The 11408-nt window shown below is 38.7% G+C and overlaps 1 protein-coding gene across 1 annotated transcript in view; it reads left to right on the top strand.

Moving 5' to 3' along the window:
* Positions 1 to 10097, top strand: part of RFC3 (replication factor C (activator 1) 3, 38kDa) — an 11358-nt gene extending 1261 nt beyond the window's left edge. Inside the window, exons 2-9 of the mRNA XM_009998373.1 lie at positions 1067 to 1204; positions 2425 to 2492; positions 4908 to 5005; positions 5905 to 6086; positions 6333 to 6469; positions 6594 to 6692; positions 8198 to 8267; positions 9878 to 10097. Coding sequence (XP_009996675.1) covers positions 1067 to 1204; positions 2425 to 2492; positions 4908 to 5005; positions 5905 to 6086; positions 6333 to 6469; positions 6594 to 6692; positions 8198 to 8267; positions 9878 to 10069 — 984 coding nt within the window. The 3' untranslated portion in view covers positions 10070 to 10097. The remainder of the gene's footprint in view (positions 1 to 1066; positions 1205 to 2424; positions 2493 to 4907; positions 5006 to 5904; positions 6087 to 6332; positions 6470 to 6593; positions 6693 to 8197; positions 8268 to 9877) is intronic.
* Positions 10098 to 11408: the final 1311 nt, after the last annotated feature.

Here is an 11408-nt window from a genome sequence, read left to right as displayed (position 1 = left end):
CCCGCCCGCGCCCGCCCTGCGCCGCCGGGCGGCTTCCCCGGCGGCTTCCCCGGCGGGCTCTGCGCGCTGCGGCCTTCAGCCGTGGTGGCCGCCTGAGGCCAGCCCGCCACCCGGCCCCTCTGCTCCCCTCAGGGATCCTCCGGGGTTCCGCGGCACGTCAGGTGCTGCTGCAAGGCAGGAATTGGGAGTTTCCCCTCGGTGCAGGCCCTCGCCTTCGGAGTAGCTTCCCTGCCGGTCGCCGCTGGTGGGAAAGTGGTCTGCGGGCACCGTGTCCCGCTCTGAGGAGAAGGCTGCGAGTAAATAAAAGGGGTGGCTTGGTCAGGGGTGCTGCATCTGTGCTTCCTGCTGGCTTTGGCTGGGAATGGTCACTGTCTTTGAGAACAGGGCTTACCGCGTTTACTTGACTTTGGGTGAAGTTTTAGGGTGAGCACCTGGCAGTGAAGCTCAGGACTGTAGTTGCTTGGATGTTATAAGTTCCATGCCGAGTGTGCTGATTTCTTTGCACTAGCTTGATTCACTCTATTTTTCTGTGGCTGTTTTACCAAACTGTTAATTCTGACTCTGGGGTTAGGGCACGTATTTTCCAACTGGTCCTTTTTAGTTTCTCAAGAAACAAACTCCAACTTGTCTGCCCCGATTCAAGGCTAGCAAATGAAACAACACATTTCTTATGTGCGTATGGGTACACACGTGTGCTTTAAACTTCGTTTTAATCCTTTTTACTCTGTTTATTGTAGCTGTCATTCTAGAAATCCTGGAAAGTATTTAAATGCTGGGGTGGTGTTTTGGTTGTTGTGAGAGGTTTGTTTGGGGTCTTTGTGGTTTGTTAGAGAGGTGAAGTGGTTGGAGTTAAATGAGTTGCATGTCATCTTCAGAAAAATATGACGTTCTGTAGGAAAGAGAGCTGCAGGAAAGGAATTCAGCAGTTGTAATTCTATGTACTATGTTGTGACTGGGCTGGAAAAGTTACTTCATGCAAGCTTGGTTAAGAGTGGAAGGGTGGCTACTGTTCTAAAAGGAAAATAGCAAACTAATAGCTAATTAATCATCTGTGCTTTGTGTTCAGGTTCAGTGTGGTGACTTCCCTCATCTCTTGGTGTATGGACCGTCAGGAGCTGGAAAAAAGACAAGAATAATGTGTTTGTTAAGGGAATTATATGGTCCAGGAGTGGAAAAACTGAGGATTGAGCATCAGAGTATAACGGTAAAAAAATAATAAATCTCCTAAATTCTGCAAAGTATTGTGGCTGTTTATCTACAGATATATTTCTGTTGTGACACCTTAATATTTATTTGCATTTTAATTTATTTTTTTCTCTTAGTATCTGCAAGCTTTTTTATGCAATTAGTCAGGCTAGTTTAGTTGAACAACTAAACAAATGCTTTTTCTTAAACAGATATTTGTGTTCCTTACCTCTTCCTGAGTGGGAGGAGGTGAAGATTTTTTGTTATTTTCTTTGGCTGTAGCTTTTGGTTTGTTGTTTGGTTGGGGTTTTTTGTGGGGTTTGTTTGGTTGTTGGGGTTTTTTTGTGTTTGTTTTTTTTTTTTATAGTTTGGTTTGGACAATAGCATATATTTTAAAAGACTAGCTCTCAATTAGAGGTACAGAATTTAATTTGTCAGGAAAAGTAACCCTTTCTAAAAATTATTAGCACTGCTGTTCTCATATATGAAATGTCTAACTTGTTTTCTTATTCCCATAATGACAATTTCAACATTAGGAAAAAAAACCACTACATAAATTCTATCTGTCTTCATCTTAAGCATTTAATTTATCTTTTTTCAGAGGTTATATTATCCATTCAAAATCCTTGTTATGGAAGGTTTAATCAGCAAGGGGCTTATCAAGCTTTATTGATAAGTAGGTTATTTAGTGCTTGCTTTTTAATTCTCAGTAGTGGAACAAATATAATAATGACATTGGATGATAGAAATGTAGGGCACATTTAACTATTCGGATCCAAATTTAAAGGTCAGAGAATACTAGTGTTTTCTTTAAACCACATATGGTTTTGAAATCCTTCACCAAGAGAAGTGAACAGCCTCTTCAGGCTGCTCCACAGGTTTTACTTACATAACTTCTCTTTGGAGGGACAAGGTATCGTATATTTTGAACAGCTGATTCCAGTAATAGTATTTCTTGCTAAGAAACTCAGTCACTGGAATAAGTAGTAATACATCCTAAGCGTTGCTATAATAATTACTGTTGTTATTCTACAGGCTGAATGATGTGTCAGTACTTGTTTTGTCCCTTGGGGATGGGGTTAGGGGTGGGAGATGCATAAGTCTAATGTCTCCGCAGTTCTCTAATCACTGAGGCCTTTGGTTTGCTGGCTATCAAATGAGTTGTAATCTGTGAGAAAAAATTGCATCAGATTTTTTGAATACTCTTCCTGAAATTTAATACGCTTACTTTCTGCGCAGGCACCTTCTAAAAAGAAAATTGAAATTAGCACCATTGCAAGTAATTATCACCTTGAAGTTAACCCAAGGTAAGTATACAGTAAAAATGTCCCACTTCAAATATAAGCTGCTGGTCATATTGCAAGTGGATTCAACCTGGCTACGTAAGGGCCTGATTGTGTATTTTATTGCCTCAGTAAATTAGATAATGGTTTGTGGGTTTGAACTGCAAATGGGAACAGGGAGGGGATTTTTAACTGAACAGCTCTAAATTAATAAAAATTTGGATTGCTGTTTACTTATAAGGCAGTAATGTTCTGCTTAACTAGCCACATAAGTATGCTGGTGTTGAGGACTGGGTAACAAACCATTCTGGATTCATGGATTTAATAATTTCGGTTGAAATTGAGAACTTTTTTTGGAACCAAGCCCTCATGTTGCTAGTTCTTTCAGAAATACAAAGTTATTTGAAAGTAAGCAAAGTTTACCCAGTAACTGAAAGAGTTTACAGCATGTGAAAAAACACCAGCACAACATACTGGGAAACCTGTCATCGGTGAGGTCAGATGTTGATTCAAACATCAGAAGCTATGATGGTGTACTGACAGTTGTTAAATTGCTGGTGTTCACTGACCCAAAGTAAATACTTCTATTTACCTGAAACCCTGTAATGTTCCTATAAATCTTCACAGTAGATGTAATTGTCTGCTGGGAGGCTTTGGTTATGTTGGCTTTGTTGTGCAGGTTGCAATTACAAGAAAATGTATATAATGAAGTAACTCTTAGCTTTGTGCTTATTGGTAAATCTTTCCTCGTGTTGCTGTGCATTTTAGAAGGTATTCTTATGTACCTTGTTCCCATTAAAAGCTTATTCTGCAACTAATCACTTTGTGTTGTTGATGTTCTAATAGAGCCCTAATGACCAGATGGTGAACCTGCATGTGCTGTGCTATAGTCTGGAAAGTTTGATTGAATTATGATATTGTGAAATCATGTTGTGCATCCAGAGTAACATAGAACATGAGAAATGGTTTACAGGGAAAGGAAGTTAACTTCTGGGAAGGACTCGGTAGACGTGGAATTTATTATGGAACTTTATTAGACAGAGCTGTTCTTTTTGCCTTCCAAAGGAGTTTATTGTCTGAATTCCAAAGCATTGTCTGCTGGTCATTTGACTAACTAGGATAGATGCTCCAAATTGGATTCTGAGAAAGGGGGTAGAGGAAGAATTAGGAAACAACAAAAAGTAAACATTTGTGTGGTAACTGCCTTTGTTCATTGTTTTCCTGGAATGTTTGCTGTGGTCACATAATATCACGAATAGTCTTTCATAATGAAATTATAACCCTGGGTTCTTTGTTTCTGCGAAGAATAATTTTAAGTATTGGGGAACAAATTTAATCATTATCCATTTCCAAAAACTGGCCTAGCTCATAAGTAGAACCAGCTTGTGTTGTTTTGCATTTTTTTGCACTGTAATTGATCTCCCATGCTGAAGGACAGATCTCTGCAGTCAAAGTCATTGTTGCCTGTTCAGCAGATGGTGAACTGTTGAGCTAATATACTTCTGTACATTCTGCTTCCTTCTCCTTGGCAAGGGTGGGGAAGGTCTGGTTGAGTGGTGAATGGAACAGGACAGGCAAATGCCCTTTTCATTTTCTTGCTAGTGAATATTGCAGAGCTACTTCTGCCTCTGTGAAGGCAACAGTTGGGGTTGCTAAAGAGTGTGGGGGTTTTCCTCTCTTTTTCTTTGCATTTTCAGAAACGTAGCTTGCAAGTCAATCCCCAGTGGTTTCAAATCTGAGTTAAGGTAGCTGAGCTACTAACCTGGGGACTGAGAAAGCTGTGCAGTGCTGCACTAAGGACAAGAGGCAGGAAGGAAATTAGTATTGTCTCATGTTTTCCTGCCTTCTGAGAGGAAAAAAAGTTAGCCATCTGTGCTGTAAGAGTATCACAGTATTAATCTTTTACTACTAACTCTTAGCTTCTGTTTGTCTGCCATTCAAGTTTATATTAAACCCATAAGATTATTGATAGTGCGTCATGTAATTTTCAGGGAAAAAAAGCCCTATGCATTACATGAGTCCTTTGTAAGTCAGTCATCCTGCTGTGTGGTTAGATTTTATTTTTCTTCCCATAATGGGTAAAAACGTTTGCATTATGTGTCTTTGCCCAAACTGTAAGTAACAAAAGTTTAGATTTCTCATACCAGCAAAACTAAGTTATATTTTAAAGAATTAATAAAACATTTGGCAGTGGTTTCAGAACTTTCCAATACAGTGCTACTGATCTAGCTGTGTCTGTAGGCTTTGGGTTGTTTTTCTTATTGGGAAGGTACATTTCAACAATGTGTGTGTTTTAAGCTTAATTCTAACCTCAACAGCTTCTGAATTCTTCCAGCATTCTTGTTCAGTCAACTGGTCTGGGAGCTGCTTGCAAGGATGTATTTTTTTATGCAGTATAAAGTTGTTTTAAAACAAGTTTTATTCAAACTCCTGGTACAGTGATGCAGGAAACAATGACCGTGTAGTAATTCAGGAACTCTTGAAGACAGTAGCACAATCCCAGCAGCTTGAGACAAGTACTCAACGAGATTTTAAAGGTGAGTAAAATCTGCTAAAACCAGTCGAAGTACTTGTAAAAGTTCCTTTTCAGATATTTCGGTTGACTGTTTTGTTTATACCTGTATATTGTGGGAGGACACACATGAACCTTTCCTAGATTAAACCACCTCTTGTTTTTCTTCCACTGTGGAAATATATTGAGTGGTAAATGCTCAGTGTGAGGTTGTCTCTGGTGTTGTTTTTTAGGAAGACAGGGTGTAGTTGAATGACTGTGTCTGGGCAGAGGGAGCTGAGTTTTCTGCTGTCCTCCCAAGTCTACCATTGAAATGCCATTTTATCCATAGTGTACATACAGACAGTGGGTAAGAGAATGAAAAAGGCGTTTTTTGAGTTTTCCAAAACACATGCTGCTACAATGGGCTTGTCTTTCTCCGTGTGACTAAATGGAATGCAAAATCAGAACTGTATAACAAGAGACAGAAGGAGAGAGGAAATCTTGACATTTACAACAGAGCAGAAATTAGTTTTAAATGGTCATGGATTTAGGACTTTGTCTCGTTTTTCTCACTATTTCTCAGGAAATCTATTTCACCTAAATGCTTTTGCATTTCTTTAAAATCCCTTTAAAAAGTTACTGTACTGATTATCAAAGTTTCTACACGTACCTGGATTATTTCTTGGCACTGTAGTGTTGCAGGCTCTGCTTTGAAAAAATTGACATTCCAGGAGATGAATATAGGGTGTGGAGGAGCAAAAGATTATCCAGTCAAAAAGACACACAGGTTGTCTTAATCTTTTCCTTCCAGTGGATTTTTTCTACCTCTATTTTTCTGCTTGTATTATTTATTTTGGTATTATTCCTGTATGTCAGAGTACTCATTTTCTTAGAAAGATTTGATACTAATTTAAAAAAACTCTTATTTTTATTCTTTTTCAGTGGTGCTGTTAACAGAAGTCGACAAACTCACTAAAGATGCTCAGCATGCCTTGCGAAGAACGATGGAGAAGTACATGGCAACCTGCAGGTTAATCCTGTGCTGCAACTCCATGTCAAAAATTATAGGACCTATTCAAAGCAGATGCCTGGCTGTAAGAGTGCCTGCTCCCAGCGTTGAGGATGTATGTTGAAACAGAAGCAGAAATAAGTTATTTAAAACTTCTTACTGGCTAAGTTCTTGCTGTGGACCTAGGAATTATTTTACTTCCACAAAGTGACCTAGTTTTTCTTTGTGGTGGGTGACCTGACAAGCATGTCTTATGACAGGATGGTCCATCTGTGATCCAGAAATGTTTCAAACAGGAGAACTGGTAGGTGCTAAACTGTTTGCTAAGTGTTGCACTCCCTGCTCTCTCTTTCCTGTCTAGATCTGCCATGTCTTATCCAGTGTGTGTAAGAAAGAAGGCCTAACTCTTCCTCAGGAACTGGCTCAAAGGATTGCAGAGAAATCTGGCAGGAATCTTCGGAAGGCACTACTTATGTGTGAGTCCTGCAGAGTACAACAGTAAGTCATTGCTAAAAATGAATATAAATTATACTCTCAGGCACATAAATTAACTTACTTCTGAGGCCTTGTTAGTGTAGTTGACAGTTTTGAATTTATTTATTTTTTTAATATTATTATGTAGGTATCCTTTTACTGCTGATCAAGAAATTCCTGAGATGGACTGGGAAGTTTATTTGAGAGAAACTGCAAATGCTATTGTTGGTCAACAGACACCACAAAGGTAGGTGAATACACTTGCATGTATCTATACATGATGTTTTTGGTGTACTCTTAAACCTGAAAAAACTTGTATTTAAAAATATGGCATCTGTAGGTATTCAGAATCACAGAATTGCCTTGGTTGTAAAAGACCTTCAAGATCACAGTGTTCAACAGTCAACCTACCACTGAAAAGTCCTTAACTAAACCATATCCCTAACCATACCCCTACTATGTTCATGCAACTCTTGAATACCTTCAGTGATGGTGACTCCACCACTGCCCTGGGCAACCTGTTCCAATGCCTAATAACACTTTTAGTGAAGAAATCTTCCTAACATCCAATCTAAACCTCCCCTGGTGTAACTTAAGGCCATTACCTCTCTTCCTGTCACTTGTAACTTCATTGAAAGCTGGATCCCCTCCTCTTCATAACCTCCTATAAGGTAGCTGTAGAGAGCAGTTAGGTCTCCCCTGAGCCTCCCTTTCTCCAGGCTGAACAACCCCAGCTCCCTCAGCTGCTCCTTGTAAGACATATGCACCAAACCCTTCATCGACTTCATTGCCCCTCTTTGGACATACTCTAGTAGCTCAATGTCCTTTCTGTCATGAGAGGCCCAGAACTGAACTGGAGGTGCAGCCTCACCAATGCTGAGTACAGGGGTAAAATCACCTCCCTGGCCCTGCTGGCCACACTATTCCTGATGCAGGCCAGGATGCCATTGACCCTCTTGGCCATCTGGGCACACTACTGGCTCATGTTCAGCCAGATGTCAATCAGCACCCCCAGGTCCCTCTCTGCTGGGCAGCTCTTCAGCAACTCCCCATTTCTACCAGAGCTAGGTAGTACTTTGCAGCCAAAGTGAGCTTTAAAATTGTCAGAGGAGGCTCAATGAGTTTTGGGAACTGAAACAATTATTTGGTTTCTCTGCTGGAGCTTTGTAATCAAAAGTGAGCGTAAGCTTAGCTGTATGTTGACCTGTTGGTCTTTTTTGTTTTTCCTTCGGAGGAGGAGGTGTTACATAGGCATCCTGATCCTTCTAGTTTGTTGACACTTTTTTGTATTCTTATATTTAGTTTAAGTGCTTGTAGCCTCTGACTTCCTGATACTAAAAGTTAAGAATTGGCAACTTACCCCCTCTTTAAACAATGAAGACAGAAAAACAACTTTAATGAGTTTGGTGACTCAAGTAGTTTTGTGGTGTCTTCTCACTAATCTTAAGCATGAGTAATAATTTTGATATGAAGAGGAATTAAAGGGAGACAAGCCTGAGACAAATTCTAATAGCCTTGTAGCTTCCTGATTAGCTGAAACTACTGTCACTAGTATCTTACTGTTTCGAATAGGGTTTTAATTTAAACTGACTTGTGCAATGCTTTTGGGTTTAATATAACGCACACAATCAAAACTGGAAAAGAAACCCTTTACTTGGGTTGCATATTTCTTGCAGCATATTTCACAAATAGTGAAACCACAGTATGCTCTAGGGACATAATTCTGATAATTTTGTGGTGTCTTTGCAACAGGCTTTTAGAGGTCCGTGGACGGCTCTATGAACTCCTGACACACTGTATTCCTCCTGAGATTATAATGAAGGTAATTCAGCTGCCTAGCTCTTAATGCATTATGAATGTTAACACTATGACAGTCTTGAGTTTAAAAAAAACCACACTGAAACATCACCAATTATCTTAAGTATTGATGGAAAGCTGTGTCCTTTTCAAATAGATGTGAGTGACAACAAGATACTTTCCTTTTTTGTTTCTTTCCACTAGAGTAACCGAAATAGTCTAGGTTATTGCTCTGAAGCAGTAATTAAAGACCTTGTTCCTGTAAACACTGATTCTCAGTCAGTATATTAGACTGTTTAATTAGGTTCGTGCCTAAATATATTTAGGTATGATGGATTTGATGGGAGGTAGGAAGATTCTGTTCTCTAATTTGGACAATATAAATATCTTGTTTATTTTTGTTGCAGGCTTCCTTGTTCCCCCCTTGGTTTACTAAAACTTGTTCTGTGATCACAGAACAGCAGTGTCACAGCTGAGTAAAAACAAAGGAAGACATGCCTTGTATTCCTGAATACTCCTTAGGCCAATTTCTGTATTGAAGTGTAGACGTATTTTACGGGCTAGTTTTGATATCATTTGTTTTCTGTTGTAAATATTTTGTTGTTGTAGGTTCCATATTCCCTATGGCGTAGTGGAGAGGTTTGCTGAAGGATGTTAGACCAGTAGATCTCTTCAAAGACAAATCATGTTGGGAGAAAAATACAACTGAGACATGCATATTTTTTATTTTAAGCAGGCTGAAAGGATGCTGAAGACAACTAGAGCAGAACAAAGATTAAAACTTATTTTTGCAACTTATCTTAGGTAGACTTTGCCATCAGGCAGAATTACAAGATATGAAAAAAAATTATTATTAACTGGTTTCTGTTTCTGACAGGTGTTGTTTTAACCTTCCTTTCCTACAGTAGGTTAGTGGATCCTACTTTGCCCTGTTTGAGGACTGTTGTCAGGCCAAAGGTGGATGTTCTCTACCCACTCCCTCATAAACTTGAAATGATCTAGAAATACTTCTCACTTAATCCTGACCTTTATAATAGAGATGAATTAGCAATGATTTTACTGCTGTCTTCAATCTCTAGTGATGCGTTTTTGATTTTGTAATGACTGAAGCATTGTTGTAAAGTATCTTGTGTGTGTCTACATAAATATAAAGTAATACTTAAATTTTAAACAAACCCTTTCTTTGTTATTGATTAACGTTGTTTGTCTTTATGCTCGATAACGTTGAGATAGGAAGTAAGTGATTTTAATACACTTCGTATCTTGGTAAAGGTTCTCTCCAGGGCCGTATCCCTGCACACAGTAGAGGTTTAAGTATTTGGAGAGTAGGTTAATTTATTTTCTTTATTAAAGCATAAGTAGCTCCAGTATATGATTTTTCCCATCAAAGAGCACAATAGGGAGTATCCATTTTGACATGAGGAATTTATCTTGAAGGGAAGTTCTGAAGAGACATGGTTGTGTGAACCAAGTTCTGTCAAATTGATGTGATGATTCTTGAATGTCTTTTCTGTTGGATTCATGACTGAACTACTGGTCATAGGTTGGCTATTTTCAGAGAACTGAGTTTATCCTCTTAACAAAAAACCCATAATTTTTCAAATACTGTTCTTTTTTTTTTTTTTCCCCTTTTAGGGCCTCCTGACAGAACTTCTAAATAACTGTGATGGACAACTGAAAGGAGAAGTTGCAGAGATGGCAGCCTTCTATGAACACCGCCTGCAGCTGGGCAGCAAAGCCATTTATCACCTAGAAGCATTTGTAGCAAAGTTTATGGCCATTTACAAGAAGTTTATGGAGGAGGGGCTAGATGAAATGATCTTCTAACTCTGAAGCCCGAAGTCATACATGGAATGTTAGGTCATTATACCAGTAATATTGCAAATGTTGTCTGCTTGTCCATGCTTGATTGCACAGGAGTCTAGTTCAAAGTCAGGTATTCTATTTTGCTATTAATAAAAAACACAGTGAACTAAAGAACAATGTTTGATCCATTTTAAAACTAGATGGATTGTGTATGACTGCCACAAATCCATCTTTTGATACATACAAAATACAATAATAGCCTCTCAGAAAGACAAGAAGTTGCCTTGGAAGAGGAATAGAATCATAGTTGCTTTGCAGTAGTTGTAAGCTGGCATTAAGACGAGAGAACATGGATGCTGCATGCTTGCTTCTTGATTGTTCATGGGCAAGACTGTTTGTGAGACATGTTTTTTTCCATGTTGTGTTTAAGTTCCATGTTGAGTGGGTGTGTTCTGCCTTCTGATTTGTGTATCTTGCTGTTTGTTTGCCTTATTTTAGCCACACTTTTCTGTCACATACTGACATAATATTTTCTGACTCTTGTAAGCAGTTGCATTGAAATTGTGGATGAGCACTACTTTTGTGTTGCTTGTAAATCAGTTTTATTTAGAAGGAATATACCTATATAAAGCACGTCAATTTGCTGTCTTAACACTTGGGTTTACCTTGACATACATAATGCTGTTCAGATTAAAATAATCCTTTGATTGTGGTTAAATCAAGGGAAAGTTTCAGCTTTTACCAAATATTGTTTCATCTCTTAAATTGTTGTGTCATTTTTTAAATGGCAAAATAAGCTGTAAAATATGAACAACAGATTAAATGTTGAGTTGGTATTTTACTTTGTCTATGACTACCTAGGTATGTGCATTAATTTGCCCTGATGTAGACAGTCTTTCAGAAAGATGAGACACACCCCTTATTGTAAGGCTGAAGGAAGCCACTGAAGTTAAAAAAAACCAACACCCAAACATGAGAAAAACCCAGGGAAAAAACACAATGCCACAAAATAATAAAAAACCCAAACAACACCCTCTATGTCACTTCATGTTGCAAGTCTTTCACGTGGTATGCCTATCTGCTATGGTACCCTGAAATGACTGAATTTATGCCCTTTGTTACTTCACTGTAAATTTAGGCTATTATTAGATTGTATTTAAAGATAAAGTGTATTCAATACAGTTTCCTATTCCCCCCTTTATTCTTTTGGGTTTTTTTTAAGCAGGGAAGGATTTAGAATTTGGAGATTATTGTGTCAGAGCTAGTTAGGCACGCTGGCAGTTTTTTGGAAGCCAGGACCCTCTAGTAATTGATAAAAACAATCTCAGTAGTTACTACTAACTGTCATCCCCTCTGAAAT

This window comes from Chaetura pelagica, unplaced genomic scaffold (assembly GCF_000747805.2).
Source record: "Chaetura pelagica isolate M959 unplaced genomic scaffold, ChaPel_1.0 scaffold105, whole genome shotgun sequence".
NCBI lineage: Eukaryota > Metazoa > Chordata > Aves > Apodiformes > Apodidae > Chaetura > Chaetura pelagica.
The sequence above is the reverse complement of the archived record's forward strand: the minus strand, read 5'-3'. Positions and strand labels throughout refer to the sequence as shown.